Consider the following 16,982-nt stretch of genomic DNA (forward strand, 5'->3'; position numbering starts at 1 on the left):
CTCAGAAACTGTTGGATTATGAACATCTATACAGGTGTTTCTAGGTAATCTCTCGGGAACATTTACTCTAAATACAGGTTTCAGTTGAAGACAATACAGGTGTTTGCTCTCGTGGAAACACCAATATTGCACCGTTATGGGTTTTAGAGAATTCTTCACAAGTTTGTTACAGATATAAATAAACTTTCTGAAGTAAGACTTAATAAGTTTCTTTTCAATTGAGCTGGTGGGCTGATGAATTTCTATTTTTAGCAACTCGGTTATACGTTTTCCATAAATGGAGTTGAAAGACAAATTAGTGGGGCATTAACAATGTTTCTTGAAGACACACTAGCTTCAAATGCAATAGGAGGATTCAAGGTGGGAGTTGGCTTTGCTTTGAGAAATTGTAGAAACTATATGGCAACTGTTGATCAAATACAGCATTTAGAGTTCACAGCTGTTATTGTGATTGTATTTTACACGTGACGTCTGAATTGTTACTGTTAAGTTTAGTTGCTGTGTTCTTAGCTAGCTGAGAACATGTGTTTTAGGGCGATGAGAAGTACTTTCAGCTACGTGAATTCACGAGCCATGATTGTCAGTGTTTCTTGCTGGATGGTCCACTTCGAAATGAACAATTTGTTACATATGGTTTAATTGAAAGGAGTGTGCTGAACAAAAAACTATTTTGATGCTGCTAATCAGAGTTGTCTCCCTCAAGACATTATGCGCGTAGTTTTGGAAGGGGTAGTTCCGATGGAGTAGAAACTTTTGCTGAAAACATTTGTAAGAGAGAAAATAGCAAGTCTTCAAACAGTAAATGAGAGTATTGCAGAATTTGACTATGGATATTGCGACAGAAAGACAAGCCATCAGGGATAAGGTCTACCGCTGTTCAAGGAGACGCAAAAATCAATCAGAATGGTAGCTTCTATAACTCTCTGGTTTGGAACACAGCGCTCATGTGAACTGTATGTAGCGGTTCAGATGTGGCTGTTGTTATGCTGGTTACTGGTCCTGTTAGAAAATGTGGTGCCAGAGGATAATGACCAATGGAAATGTTTCTCATTTTGCATGAGATAATAGAAATTGTCACTGATCCTGTGGTTTTAGCAGATTTGGCATCCTATTTGCAAGTTTGTAAACTAATTGTACACAGAGTAAAGTTGCTCATAATATGCTGCTTGCTAACATGTTTGTGTGTGGTGTCGTGTGTGTGTGTGTGTGTGTGTGTGTGTGTGTGTGTGTGTGTGTGTGTGTGTGTGCGTGTGTGTGTGTGTGTGTGTGTGTGTGTGTGTGTGTGTGTGTGTGTGTGTGTGTGTGTGTGTGTGTGTGTGTGTGTGTGTGTGTGTGTGTGTGTGTGTAGTGCTCAAGATTGGCAGATACGAAGAAAAGTGGTGTGTGGCTGTATGTGCGAGTGTGTGTGAGAAGGAACAGTCAGTGTAAGGATAGTGTCTAATTGACCTAATCACAACTCTTTGACAAATTGTTTGCATTGTACGTTTTTGTTCAAATTCAAGTTATCAGATTTCTTGGTGTAGGTTTTGATTGAAGCACATCATGTAACGTTTAAAGAGTGCTACCCAGATGTTACAATTATTCCTAAAATGCATCACTTGCATAACCTGCCTTCGCAGATGATCAGGTAAAATTCAGTTTTAATGAATCTTATAGTCCTTATTATTATTATTATTATCCTTGCAAACAACAGAGTCATTAACTAATGGACTTGACTTTGAATGTCAAAATCAAATCATCTATCTAAATCACCATGATTAGGTGACAGTTTTGAAAGTTGTCTAGACAGACAGATAGTTGCTTTAGAACTTGCTGATTTCTAACATATTGTAGACTGTAAGTCACTGCAACGTATTCCCTATATGTACATATAGGTGTGGCCCTTTGGTTCGAAATTGGTGCATACGATTTGAAGCAAAGTTCAACTTTGCAAAGCACATCGGACATCGAGGCAACTTTAAGAACATCTGTCTTTCAATTGCTCGTCGCCATCACAGACTAATGTCTTGCAATGTCTCGAGACTGACATTGAAGTTGGACGTTGTAAGCTCAAGCACTTCTTTTCGTGCAAATGTAGGCGTATGAGCCATGAAGTTAATAAATACTGTTATCAGGTCAAGCGTACCCAGGCAGAGAACTGGAGGATGAATCGATGAAGATCAACTTTCTTGACTACGTTAATGATCAAGCCATTGTTGCTGTGTGAGTTTCTTACGCATTGTTCTATGAAGGAAAATGTTATAACGTCAACACAGTGGGCACTTTCAATCTTTAGGTCAAATTGGGCAAAAGTGTAAAGAACTGTTCATAAAAAGGGGGCCTGGGTGCTGATCAAGTGCTCCATGCCAGAATTTGCCTTTGTGAAAGAGGTCATTTCCTATATTAAGGACGTCTACCTTTGGGTCCAGAAGTGGAATACTGCAAGTCGAGACGGGCATACTCTAGCATACGTGTTGGAACTTGGAGACTCTATTGTCTTCTATGACTCTTGTGAAGCAAAGCGACTTGCTGGACCATTCAGTGCTTCAAGCGGTCCGAATGGGCAACGGAAAGAAACTGCTCGTATCGAAGTACAGGGTTGAGGATCGTCAGTGTTAGCGCTCGTCCTGATCACATGGATGCAACCCAGTCTAGAGTCTAGCTGTTTTAGCAGTCTGTTAATTTGTAGCCGTGGAGGCGTTTTGCTACTTTAGCAGTTACATTCTATTATAACAAAATTTCTGCAGCAGTTTTACTATCAAACTTACGTAGAAAAAGCAGCCGGCTGTAGAAATAGAAGCTAGCAGCAACTGCAGTATTAACAAACATCTATTAGATTAGCATTTCAATTTTTACCGTGTACGGTGCCTGATACGTTGTAATGTTTTTAGATTATAAATTAGTCTAACGTTTAGTTCCTACGACTGCTGTTGAAGTAGCACGACGCTAGGCAATCAGCAAATGCTTTAATTAAACTGGACTGCATAATCTCGTACACAAAACACGTACCCACTTACGTAGCTTGTGAAACCAAACACTGCAAAGCATTACCGTATTGCAACGATCTAGGAGAGTAAAATGCTTGTAACGATGTTTCTGGATCCTTGTTCTTGTGTACTATAGGCGAGGCTGCGTCTTCAAACAAAGAGAAATGGACGATTTTTAGTAGATTTCGATCTCCCAAGGATAATCGAAGAAAACACAACACATATACGCCAACGTTTCCGGACACTAAATAATATTCTTGTGATAGTCTTCGTTATTAGCCTGTTATTGCTCCAAACTGATCAAGTTATGGCATTCTAAATTGAGTACTGTATAACTATTTAAACCTCTCTCTCTAGTTCAGTTATTTATACTCACAGTCATTGTCTACAGAAATGCAGATATCACTTTTGACTGACAGCCTTGCCAAATCGTTATGTCTGGCGAAAATTCAATCGACCTTAGCGTTAATAATTGCCTCAGTACGTTTGTCTATGATAGTATGCAGATATAGCGACAGATTTCTGTCGTCGGTCAGAGAGTGTACCGTAATTTTAGAAAAGGTCTCTTATAACTCAGATTTGTATAAATTTATGAATAACAAAATAAAATTTTTAATTAGAAGTTAGCAATCTTATGTTAAGATAATTCGTGGCCCTGTGCAATCATATAATTATGAACGAACATTGTTACAAACGAGACAGGTAACAAACTGACTGTAAAATAGTAACATTTTGAGCTTTCAAAGTTAATTAATATCCTACACTTATGAGAGTGACTACCCAAATCATACACAACACTTCTCTGTTATAAGAATTAAGAGATAGCTCGTAGCTTGTAGCAACCATGCCAATTGCTTGTGAATGCCCTCTACATCTAGCACATTGAAACTGATATTGAAATGCCATAATAATTAAGAAATCATGTGATACATAAATTGCACAACTAAATATCTTCACTTTACTTCAATTAATTAATAGTAGAATCGCACGACTGACAATAATTAACTAGATAACCCCTAGCACTGACTCTAACTTTAATTCTAATTCTAAAACCCTACACGTACACGTATACACTATGGTGCATGTGATTGTGCCATTGACCCAATATTTCTTATTATTTTTTCGGATTAAAATGGGGTTTTCAGTGTGTCTGATTGTAGTCCGACTGCCTGACTGCAGAGTAAATTATTATCAGTCGGAGAGTCGAATCTAGTTACTGTCAATTACGGGTATATTGCACGCAAATGTGTGTTTCGAAAAAATATCTGTGTCCTGTACTCGGCGATCTTATAATTAGGGTTAGGATTAGAAATGGGGTTAGGATCAGTTTTACTGAGGGGCAACGGCCATCTCGAAGATCAGCAGACGAGACACTCCCACATTTTGTGTAGACTGTCATTTGCAATTAGGCTGCAGTTCTCATTTTCATTCATTAGAGTAACTAGTTTCAAAAATCAAGATTGTCATAGCAACAGTATCACAGACAAGCCCCGCCCACTTTTCTGTGTGTGGACTGTTGTGCGAGGTCGGGATGCCACGTGGCTTGTAAGACCAAGTCTACTAGATAACATAACGTGAGTCTACATACGTTAGGGTGTTTTGTGTGGTGCAATTTAATGTATTAATGCATTAATTTATTAAAATATTAATTTATTAATTTATTAATTTGCGTGCTGGTGTGTGAGTGTGCGAATTGGTCGTGTGTAGGGCTTACTCCGGAGGTGGCGATGAAAGTGACAGAGTGTCAATGTTGGTGTTGGGTCCGCTCACGTTCGATACCCTGCCGCCGGTGACCATGCCCGTGTGCCCTCTCGTTAGCTTCCGTTTGGGCTGCTACCAGTACAATGATCGTCCGTTTAGGGCTGCTATCATTTTCGGTTCCCGCTAGGGGCTACCACACTGGCTCTTTCCAAACTTCTTCACTTCATACCATATTTGCTTGACAAATGGAAGAGTTTCTTTGTGAGGGAAAATTCCACAGTATCTGGTGGAATACTTGCGTGATGATTGTGGAGTGACAACTGTGGATGCATGATCTTGAAACTTTAATTGTGGACATGCAAAGACAAATGGCGTGATTTGGGAAAACCCTTTCTTCCTCTTCCTCTTTTCTCGTGTGTGTGTGTGTGTGTGTGTGTGTGTGTGTGTGTGTGTGTGTGTGTGTGTGTGTGTGTGTGTGTGTGTGTGTGTGTGTGTGTGTGTGTGTGTGTGTGTGTGTGTGTGTGTGTGTGTGTGTGTGTGTGTGTGTGTGTGTGTGTGTGTGTGTGTGTGTGTGTGTGTGTGTGTGTGTGTGTGTGTGTGTGTGTGTGTGTGTGTGTGTGTGTGTGTGTGTGTGTGTGTGTGTGTGTGTGTGTGTGCGCGCGCGCGCGTAATATATTCTGCACTAGGATAGTGAACAACAAAGTTTCAAAGTTGCCAGACACATTTTCCCACAAGGCTGAACTATAATTACTATTGTTATTATTGCTATGTATGTCACACACAATACCTGGTGTAAGAAAGAATATACGAAAAAGAAAAAGAATAGCTAGTATGTATACAGGAGTATCTGCAGAAGACAGAACACAAATAATTTGTCTCATTTTAATTAATTGTTACTCAATCCATCTCCATATTCCTCACTCCATCTTCCTCCCTCAGCCCGCTATCCTCGCATGCTAGCTACCTCTTTGGAAAAGATGTGCTATGGTGACATAGCATCAACATCCGCTTGCAAAAGGTATGTTGCAATGCACCTTCCCTAGCTATAACTCCCCTTGGAAAAAGGTATCCAACTGTCTTCCCCTTGGAAAAGGGTACGCTGCAACCTACCTCCTCTCCCCCTTGAAAAGAGGTCTGCTGTACTTGCCTCCTCTCCTCTCCCTTGATAAATGTCATCCATAATCCTGCCTGGAGATTACGTAACTGCAATAGCCCAATGTAGTAGATTAGAGAGACAGATTTCATCGTACCCTAATCCGGGGTAGAGCAGTGTTTACGGATGCAGCAGATTAGTGGCGAGAGCACTAGAAATATGTTGAGTTGTGTGGTCAAATTATCATGCTACATGCCAGCTTCAGTCATATCACTGATTGTTTAGCCTGCCCTTGCTTGTCGAGCTTTTGCGCGTGAAGGAAACTGGCGCAAATCAGAGTACACTTTGAAGCCGCATGTGCAGATAGTCAATGGCACGTGCACACAACGAACCTGTCGTGTGACCAACTTGCTGTCATGTGACCATGCAGCTTTGCCGTGTACCCGTACGTGTAGTCGGAGCGAGTTTGATACGGTGTACCTGAAGCCAGCCACTTCGATCTAGTGAAAGGTTGGATGAAATTTGTGTTAATTATATGTGAGTTATGTGGCATGTGAGCCGTCCAGAAGTGTCGCAGAGACTTCAATAACTTGAGCCCTTCTCGTGAACTGTGCGTAACACCGGCTGCCAACTGCTCCTTTCATCGACTGTAGACAGACTACAAGCCGACGCTATCGCTCCTACGAATTTGTCTTAATTAATTAGAACGCCAGTAAGGGTGGTGACACGTTAGGGAGTATTCCCGCCCCGGCCACCAGTCCCTTTGCTCTTCGTCGCCCTAAAGCCTCCATCTAATTAGACTCGAACCAGTCTCTCCCCGCCTTCGTCATTCCCTCCACGGGGAATGACGAAGGCGGGGAGAGACTGGCTCGAGTCTGCCGTCTAATCTAATCGGCACAGTATAGAAGTTGCTGGAGTAGGGAGTGGTCATGAGACGTCATTGCAAAACCAGTTTGGTGTCGCGTCCAAGTGTTGACAAAGTTTATAGTATTGCACTCGTTCACGTATCATCATCGTTTCTCCTATCATCACCGTCTCTCCTTTCCTCGCTACTATGGCTCACAGAAAGAATTTGCAACAAGCGACGTCGGTCCATTTCCACTTAACGTGATAAATAAAGAGAGACCTACTGCATTAATTAATTAATTAATATCATTTTATGATGTACAGGGATGTAGGTCATAATTAAATGATACATTGAATGTAGAACTGCATGCTTTTTATGCAGTTATCAACCTCTGATAAGAACAGTGCAACATGTACGTACAGAGGTAAGTTTAATAGCATTTCACATGTAGTTGCAACATGTGTTAAGACTTCATGATGTGTGTAAAAATGTATTAATTTGTATTATGATAATGATTGAGGTACTTTGACTGGGACATTACAAACCATTAGTTTTCCATCATTTCTGTAGTAATTATGTTTGTTCTTTGTGATAATTTGTTAATCATGCGAATTTGTAGGTGCTGTCTGTAGACATGGCTTCCAGACATGACATTTCATTTTCTCAGCAGTGTTTACAGCTGTCAGCTGAAAACATTGCAATGAGAATACTTGATGTAGCAAGTAATTTTATGGAGACTGGAGTTTGGAATGGAGATCTTATTCAAGAATGGAGGCAATCAGTTCTTGCTTATCTGAATAAGCTGGAAAGAGAAATGCAGCTTCATTTACATTCAGAACATCAAAGTAGGTTACAATTAACTGTTATAGAATGTTTTAGTTTTGAAACTTTTCAGACGTTTACAATGCTGTTGTGGTTTTTTCTTAGAAGATGCTTGTACTTAAATATTTGACCAGTATTACTAAATGCTTGATCATAAGGCTTTCTAGTTTGACATTTGGCACTGATAACAGTGCTAAAAAAGCTGTCATCTTGGTGGAAAATGCCAATGGACGTACTGTAATTCTGATGATTATTTCTAGTTGACATGTAAGAATTCTAATACGTCTTTCAGTTGTACAAATTAATTTATTGCTGCCTAAGGTTTTTAGACAGCTGCTGCTTACACTTTTTTTTGTCTTTTCTATTTTTACTTTGACTTTTCTTTTTACTTGCCTGCATGCTTGCTCAACTGCTAACCCTAGCTAGCGGCTAGCATACTTGTTTCTTCCTTTTTCTACTCTCTTGTCTCACATTCATTTTACGATGTTTTGCTTGCACAACATTTTGAAATATGGCATGCTCTGAGTGATGAACTCATTACAACTCAAATTCCTTTTGTAAGATTAGAATTGTAATTTGACGTATCACAGATTTGTCTAGGTAATGCCATACAATACGTTTTGTTGAGTCTTTGTCTAGAATGGTCATTTAGTTTTGTAATTGTCATTTAGTTTGTAATTGTAGGCATAAGTCACAGAGTTGATGTGCCATTGGAACAACAAATTGTACAGACATCAGTTGGATATCATGCAATGTTGCCTGAAATATCTGACTTTCTTGAAGCTGGAGAATTTAGTGAAAATGTGGTTGACAAATGGAAACAATTTGTTATAGCATTTGAGAACGAACTGATGATGCATCCACAACGATATCTTGTTTTTAAGCGTGCAGGTAATTTGGAATGAATGTTTAATTTTTAAGATCTTTTTAATGTGATCTATTTTCAGAAAATTCTACAACTGTTAGAGCATGTACCATGGATGATGAAAGGTAAGAAGAAACTTTGTACATGAGAAAGTTTGATTGTGTGGAGACTTGACATACACAGCTGGACAGAAGAGACAAACAAGAAACACAACAAACAAGGGAATGTTGATGCAAGTGCAAGCACGGAATTTGTAGGGGAAAAGGCAACTAGTAAATATGCAGAAGTGACAGATACACAAGGTAATGATTGGTGTTTACCTGTTCAGTGAATATTATACTGAAACTTAAAACTCCAATACAATCTATGGACTACTAGGAGAACTAGTAACGCAGTGTATCATTTTATTACCCGTCTGCACGTTAGTTATGATGGGAAGTGAGAATATTTATATTTATTAACAGAACACATTTCTGTATAGCTAGAGATTGTTGCAGAGTCGTTCAACTGGTCGAGAGGTCAATTGCTTTGCTATACAGAGTGAGCAGAAGTACTTGTAACATCTGGCATGGTTGATATCTCTTTGGCTTATGAGCGAGGATATAGTGAGGTTGTGTGTAGCATTGCACTTTAATCTCTTGTCAGCTAGTTGTTGTATCAATTTTTGGGTGATTTCTCAGTGCACACGCGTTACTGCTGTGTCTATTTGCACAGTGAATTTTTAATAACAAAAAGTGGACTCTTACGGATAAGAAGTAAGGTTTTGTTGAATTGTAAGTTGATTAATTTGAGGTTTTTATTTATGCAAAACAAACCTTGTTTTGTGTTATGGGAGATTTCTAGGTGGGATTTTGCTGTAGTATACCATAATCTGCCTTGTCTGTTTGTCCTACTAAACTTTGAATGCCCAGTTGATGGCACACTGAGGTATTGGCATCTCTGGTCCTTTCATTGTTTGAGTTTCGTTATATGCTAGCCACTGCTAGGTAGCTGTAAAACTTGAGCAAGCCTATGTAGTGTGTATGTTGTGATACAGTCTGCGTCAAAACTATTGACACATTTACGCTTGGAGGCATGGCCAGGGGTAGGGTGAGCAGAAACGCATCCGTTTTCACGTGACGTACGTTTGCTAGATAGAAAAGAACTATTGTGTATGCTCGTAGGTTTGTTAGACTTCTGGAAACACACAAGTGCGCATCAGTAGCTTGTGTCTTCCTCTAATTTTTTGATAGCATTTTCCCACTAGCTACACAAAGGCGCATTTGGCTACACATGTGTTTGATGTACGGCAACAGATCACAAAGCGAGAGCAACTGCCACTCCACCTGGATTGCGTCATCAAGTTCATGAACGTTGTGAGGCGTACGAAGCTCAACACGCCGCTTGATGACCGCCCAGAGGTTTTCTATTGGTGCAAGATCTGGTGAGTTAGCGGGCCAGTCAAGACCATGACGTGTCCAGAATCTCGTATTTTAGCTTCACTAGCGGAATTTTTGTACGCATAGTGTAGCGATAGCCTGCGACACGAAGTTGTCTTCTGCTGGCGGAAGAACTGACGACAAGTCCTTTCTGCGCTGCTAGCTGATGGGCAAGTTTGTTTGCTGATTTCATTGTTCCTTGTGTGCATCATGTTCACTAGGCTGATCAATGGTTTTCAGCTAGTTTTTTGGTCTTCCATGGGAAGCTCTACGTTCTCCAGCGTCCAATCTTTTGAGAGTTCAGTAAACATTAGAGCGAGAAACACATAAAAGTTGGGAGATCATGGCTTCTTGGTACCAGAGCGGTATAGTAACAGAATATCGCGGCGTTGCCTTTCACGACTCATTTGACGATGGAAAAGTTCTCTAAGCGGATGCGCAGACTATGAAATAGCTTTTGTGACTGCTTTTCAGCTGTTTGAGAAAAATTTGGCACTGGTTTCTTATTACATAGCAAAACAAGAAGACTTTCCAAATAGTACAACTAAACTGGAAATGTATCAATAGTTTTGACGCGGACTGTACAAATGACAGCTATAGGTTTGTAGTAGTAATGTTTAGTCACTTTAGTTGTTCCAGGTGAGTTTCCAATTATACTAAATGTGTTATAAGTGTTTCTTTTATTTAACCTCTACCCAATTGCAACTAGGTCACGATCCGACCACAACGCTGTCCACACTTGCAACTGGATCGCTCGATCTGATCGCGATAAATCCAATCCACATTGGGAGGCGGTTTTGATTGTGATCCAATTAGAAATAGTGGATGTTACCTCCACGTACGCTACGCTTGTAGTCGGAACATCTAACTGTATCAACGCTTTCCAGAAGGAAAGAACCCACACGTACACATTAGTCATAGGTGTTTGCCTTTCTAATGCAAACAAGTCGTATTGATATAGATTGCTAAAGTTTGGTCAGCTGGTAACCACACTCTATAAGGGCAAGTTTGACTGAGAATCAGTGTTCAAGATAAATACTTAAAAAAGGGGTTTTGTTATTAAGTCTGATTTTTCTTACGTGGCATCTGGGTAGGTCTTCTCACCTTCCCATTATTTGGCATATGGTGGTTTCTGACAGAATATTATTTGTGTAGTTTGTTTCGTATCATTATGCAATCAAATGTATATTATAGTGCAGTATTACGTTATTAGATTCTCATCTGCTGCATTCTTCATTCATGAAGAAGGAGTTTTCTTCTTTGCATTATCAGTCTGGAGATACGAGTCTAGGTTTAACTGAATGTGACAGGTCAGAAAATAATACAAAGATAATCACCACTACTGTAAATCTAGAAATTTTAGTGTGTACTCATAATTTAGTACTTCTGCCCATGAAGTAGTTTGTACACATGTTATTTTAGTACAGGACATTGGTACTGTACTGTAGCTGAATTCAAGTGCATCTATCTATAAATTTTAGTATTCATGTTAATTTAGTACAACCAGGCTCTGCATGAAAATAACGAAAATTTTATGAGTACGAAAATTTCTGGATTTACAGTAATATGTCTGTTTGTAGTGATGGTGATTCAGGCAAAGGCAATGTATCTACCACCTCTTCATATGCTCCAAGACAAGAAATGGCTAATTTGCAGACACTTCATGGAACAAAGCAAGCGTGAGAAGATATACAGACAAGGAATATAATGAGATGTTCTTTCTAGAATATGTTTGATCAATAGAGCGAAGTCTTCTTTTGTGAGACTCCGTGATGATTTACGGTTTCATCATTTAAAAGCAAAACAGAGTTGTTCTGATAAAAGCCATGCGATGGTGGGTAAAGGTAAGTAGTTTTCTATGAGTGAAGATTTTTTTATTGTAAATTTACATTTTGTATGTAGGAGTCAGTCTATGTGTATCACATCGTCTTCTTCTAATGCTGAGTGTTGAAATTGCTTCAAAATGGAGAATAGTTGCTTGCAGTCTTCAACCAGAGGCAATGGCAGAACATTTACAGGATGAAATTGCTTCCCAACATGCAGGCAACCTTCAGAAACAAGCCTTTCATATGCTTGAAGCTTGGAGGGATAAACACAGCTGTGATGCTTCTGTCAATACAATGTGTGAAGTTCTGATGAAAGTTGACTGCAGAGATGCAGCAGAGAAAGTATTTGGTCACAGAGGTGTACAGCAGGTGTACTCACACCAAAGAAGTCAAACTAACTATGAAGGTCTGATAATTGTTAGTGGTGCATGTATCCTGAGGAGGCTGGCTTAATTACTTGCATGTTTAAGAGGGAATACAAAGTTTCTGTTTACATATGGTATGGCTGGCTTATTTTGTATCTCGTATCATTTTATATGTTGGACACCTAGCTTACGTGTTGGTCATCTGATTTGCTTAAAGGGGAACACTCACCAAATACTAAAACTTGCTGAAATAGAGATACAAAGCCTAGTATCTTCCTGCAGGAAGTTTACGGTCCACCTAGCCAGCTACAGAAGCAGAGAATGGGCTACGAGTTGTTCAGACCAGGGGGATGTGGCCTTTAGAAATTTGGGGGTTGAACTTCATGATGCTATGGGACACGCTCACTTTTACAGACACACCCACTTTATTGACTTCTAATTGACTGATACGTTAGAATCAGAGGCAGATCCAGACTGGACAAGAATGGTCTATATACGATATACAGCTTTGGTCCTTACAAGTATTTACAGATCACAGTTTTATGACCACGCCTTCAAATTTGGGGCTATAGCCTGGTCTAGCCCATGCCACGCTACGCCCCTGTTCAGAAGATTCCATGTATGAGTTACTGTCTGTCCTCATTTGGAAGTAAATACTTTAGGTTTAACCGTACCAAGTCCTCCTAATATATCCAAAGTGCGTCGAGATATGAATGGATCTATGAACTCATCTAATAAGGGTCTCCTTTTGAGGCTCCATGTTTGTATTGACACATTTGATACTTGCGTGATAAGTTTGGAGTCCCAGTTTGTTTTAGTCAATAAATCACAACTTGACACCATATGTCTCACAATCCTTATCTTGAAAAGTGCACATGTATCGGACTTCCTTGCTAACCAGCAACCAGAGTTACTCATACGGGTACTAAATTCGCCCACACGGGTAATTTCAATGCTGTATTTCTGTTATGGTAAACGTCTACAGTATATGGTTCCAAAGGGTTGTGTCATGAAGTGACAGCTTTTTCATTTGAAAGATAGTTGATTTTGGTGAGAGTTCTCCTTTGAATAGGTGATTGCTTTAGGAGAGACACAATTACTTAGTTACTATATATGGTCCCATTCAAGCACTTGATGTTTTAGGGATCTATTGAATTTGCATAAGGAATCAATCTACAGTGAGAGTTCTTTGCTCGGGATGATTAGATTATTGATTGTTAGTTATAACATCACGGCCTTTGAAGACAAATGTAACTGATTGTCCCATTCTGGAAATGGGTAGGTTGGATTTGGTGCAAGTGCAATCAGAATTTGGAGAGAAACGCAATCGCTAGTAGAGTGGATGCAATCGGCAAGAAATCTTCAATCGCTGGAAGCGTTGCAAAGGACGACGACGTGTACAACCTAGACGGGACTGGTGCATGTGGGTGTGCGTTTGAATGAATTGGAAGGTGATAGTTAAATATCCAATTGAAGACAACTAAAAGTTAACCGAGTTTCCCATTCTGAGAAATTAGCAGCGAGTTTCCCATTCAGAGCTAGATATCCGGGCAGCAGGAAAGTGAAAGTCAGATGCAGTTACTTACTCGTTGCACGCAAATTTATGAGTATTCCATTCTGAGAATTTATTATGAAGTATATATCTCGTTCACATGCATTTTTACTCCGACCTGAACAATGAGCAGCCGGACTGAATTCTCATGAAGTATTTCGTTCAAAGTATATCTCGTTCAAGTATTACGATTTTATTTTGAGAAAATAGCAGTGACCAGCCATTCGTCGCCCAGGCTGATAAATTATTGATTGTTTGTTAATATCTCGTTGAAGACAAATGAAAATGTAACCAAGTGTCCTGTTCTGAAATTTAGCAGTGAGTTTTCCGTCCAGAGCTAGATATTCGGGTAGCAGAAACTTGGAAATTACATGCAGTTATATGCACAGTTCTGGATGTGCTGAATGAAGTCTAATTAATCTTGCTTTTCTCCCTTTGTGGTAGAAATCGACACACTCTTGTGTAGCGCTCAATCACTGCAAGGAATGTGTAGGTTGGATTCTGTGTAAATTGCTGGTGTGGGTGTGCATTGGAATGATTTTAATATTCCATTGAAGACAAATAGAAAGGTAATCGAGTGTCCCGGTTCGAGAAATTAGCAGCGAGTTTTCGTTCAGAGATACATGGGGGCAGCAGAAATTGGAAGTCATGTGCAGTTATTTGCTTACCCGTATATACGGTTCCTGTACATAACTTATTCATGTTTTGTCTGATTCACTCGCAGCCATTTCAACAGTCCCGTTGAACATCGTCACTTCCAAGACGTTGCTGCCATTACAGGGAACAGGCGTATTGACTGTGTCAGCTAGTTGACACGGATACTCGAGCAAACGAAGGTAGGCATACGTTTTGAAGACCTGAATATACTAAAAAAATATCTTGCCTTTTTCGATGTTGCTGGCAAACACAACACGCTCAGTGCATACCATTTAAGGTCAGGAATGGGCATTTTACATTTGGTGGATATCAGATGGGCCGTTCCAGAGAAATTTGCGGGAGTGGAGGCGGATTCGATCAGCAGGAATATGCGTGGTCCTGAGAGAAGTCCCGAAGATGGCGACAGCTTCACTATCAGCTCTATAGATTCGTAGTGCTGCTACTCCCCTTTCTTGGAGATCCTCTCTTTTATATGAATGGACACACGTGCATACACACACACCTGGAGCCTGGAATTTTGCCAATACCCACTATGGGCTTCGGCATCGCAGAAGTTTCTGCCAGGAAGTGAGGTCATTTGCTTGTGACAGGTCAATATTCAATGATACCAGATCTCGTTGTATGGTATCAAGCCATCTGTTCTTTGGACAATGCTGAGGACTTTTCATATTATGTAACTTGCTTCTTAGCAACAACTTTTGTGTACGAGAGATGTTCACCCGTTCTAAATGACCAAGCCGCCGTAATCTTTGATGTTGAATTTGACATTGAATTGGTTCTTCCTTTGCAGATTTTAAGTTGAGGGTATTTCTTATCTTGTTTAATCTTGTTATAATAAGGCGCATCTGAAAAGTGGTCAGTCTTTGAATATCTACTTGGGTGATTGCCCAAGTCTCACAACCATATAATAAAACTGGCATCACTAGTGATCTAAAGACTTGCAGTTTTGTGTTCTTACTAAATCCTCAGTTTACACACACACACACACACACACACACACACACACACACACACACACACACACGCACACGCACACACACACACACACACACACACACACACACACACACACACACACACGCATGCATGCATGCATGCACACACATACACGCACATGCCCACACACATGCACACACACTTACGCACACATGCAAGCGCGCGCGCACACACACACACACACACACACACACACACACACACACATACACACACACACACACACACACACACACACACACACACACATACACACACACACACACACACACACACACACACACACACACACACACACACACACAGCTCTCCTTTCTATATAGAGATGTTTCTAATAAAATGGGGAAGATTACAACCTTTTTCAATTGAATTGGCTAGTGGACCAGCAGTCACATATCTATAGTGCATGCGCAATGACAATGCTTCTGACATTTCTTCTGCACGAGCACATACAGTCCGACAGTCACGAAGCAGAAAACAACATTAAACTTTTATACTGTGCCGGTTGGTCTAAATAGAGGCTCTAGGGCGAGGAGTAGCAAAGCGACTGGTGAGGCGGGAGCACCCAGCAGGTGGTATACTATTCACCACCCTTGTCGGCGTTGCCAACAAGAGTCGAGACAAATTGTTAGGGGCAATAGTACCTGTTTCTATTCTGCCTACGATAGGTGGAAGAAGCAGTCGGCAGCCGTGTTACATACAGTACATGAGTTGTTAACCAGGAAGTTCCGGACCTCTAGCCTTCCAGTAGAGGTAAGGCTGCTAGACCGCTAGCTACTGCCTTTTCAATCATAGAGTTATTGTACTTATGGGGCATTACATGTATTTAAACATGTGGAGGTCTTGCTAATTGAACAAATTGCAGTTCAGTTTACTGACGTAACTTTAATAAAGTGTTGTAAACTGTAAGTATGTAACTGTGTCAGCGCTTCTATTTCTGCAAATTGATTGGCTGGAACTAAACAGAGTAGAAAGTTAAAACAAAGGTGACGAAGGAGAGCCAGACCGCATTGGCAATAGTTTTGTTATGTAGATTGTAGTCAGACGAACAATTTATCTGTGAAATCAGAGGAAATGAACTCTGTTGAGTTGGTTCAGTCTGAAGATAGAAGTGAGAGAGACATCCAACTTTACAGGTAAGAACACCATTTAACGGGAAATCAACAGTTTAGATTTGTTTAGTGTATGTCTGTTGGTAGTAATACTGTTACAGACGAGGCTGCTGTCACGACTCTGCATTTGGATAGGCTGCACATATCTAATGAAACACAGCAAGAGTTAGGACATATGGAATGTCAAATGAATTGTGGTTTTTCTGAAGCATATTTGACCAATAGAACTATTTCGGTTGTGGAAAATTTTGATCATACACATTCTGTGTCTTCTTCTCAAAAGACAGAATGTGGTTACAGAAATAACACAAGAACTGTATTAGATAAATGTAAATGCTTACATTGAACCAAATCTGTTTATGTTTATAAAAGTCTTTTATGTTTGTTAGTTGATCAGGTTGTTTCAGATGATCGTTTTCAATTGTTGAGTGTTGAGATTGCTTCAAAGTGGAGAAATGTTGCTCATTGTCTTAAACCTGAGCCAATGCATGGACGAATACTAGAAGACATTGCTATTCAACATCAAGACAATCTGCAGGAACAAGCACTTCATATGCTTGAAATGTGGAAAGAAAAACATGGTCGTAAAGCTTGTATCAAGACGTTGTGTGAAGTTCTTATCAACGCTGACCATAGATCATCTGCAGAGAAAGTATTTGGCAGGGAAGCCGTGCATCAAATTTTGTCACATATGAAAGAAACAAACTCAGAGGGTTGGACAGTTCAGTGGTGGTTCTTGACAAATTCTTAACACATTTGTTT

At 40.1% G+C, this 16,982-nt stretch overlaps 1 protein-coding gene across 1 annotated transcript in view; it reads left to right on the forward strand.

Annotated features, from left to right (window-relative positions):
* Window positions 1–2,342: 2,342 nt before the first annotated feature.
* The window catches only part of LOC134186569 (uncharacterized), a 21,689-nt gene continuing 7,049 nt past the window's right edge, over window positions 2,343–16,982 (forward strand). The window contains exons 1-15 of the mRNA XM_062654558.1: window positions 2,343–2,577; window positions 3,103–3,199; window positions 4,674–4,779; window positions 7,227–7,452; window positions 8,114–8,320; window positions 8,377–8,419; window positions 8,478–8,596; window positions 9,331–9,383; window positions 9,527–9,717; window positions 11,293–11,391; window positions 11,456–11,556; window positions 11,615–11,944; window positions 16,142–16,244; window positions 16,308–16,549; window positions 16,610–16,933. Of these exons, the coding sequence (XP_062510542.1) occupies window positions 2,343–2,577; window positions 3,103–3,199; window positions 4,674–4,779; window positions 7,227–7,452; window positions 8,114–8,320; window positions 8,377–8,419; window positions 8,478–8,596; window positions 9,331–9,383; window positions 9,527–9,717; window positions 11,293–11,391; window positions 11,456–11,556; window positions 11,615–11,944; window positions 16,142–16,244; window positions 16,308–16,549; window positions 16,610–16,933 (2,476 nt within the window). The remainder of the gene's footprint in view (window positions 2,578–3,102; window positions 3,200–4,673; window positions 4,780–7,226; window positions 7,453–8,113; window positions 8,321–8,376; window positions 8,420–8,477; window positions 8,597–9,330; window positions 9,384–9,526; window positions 9,718–11,292; window positions 11,392–11,455; window positions 11,557–11,614; window positions 11,945–16,141; window positions 16,245–16,307; window positions 16,550–16,609; window positions 16,934–16,982) is intronic.

This window comes from Corticium candelabrum, chromosome 11 (genome assembly GCF_963422355.1).
Source record: "Corticium candelabrum chromosome 11, ooCorCand1.1, whole genome shotgun sequence".
Classification (NCBI taxonomy): Eukaryota; Metazoa; Porifera; class Homoscleromorpha; order Homosclerophorida; family Plakinidae; genus Corticium; species Corticium candelabrum.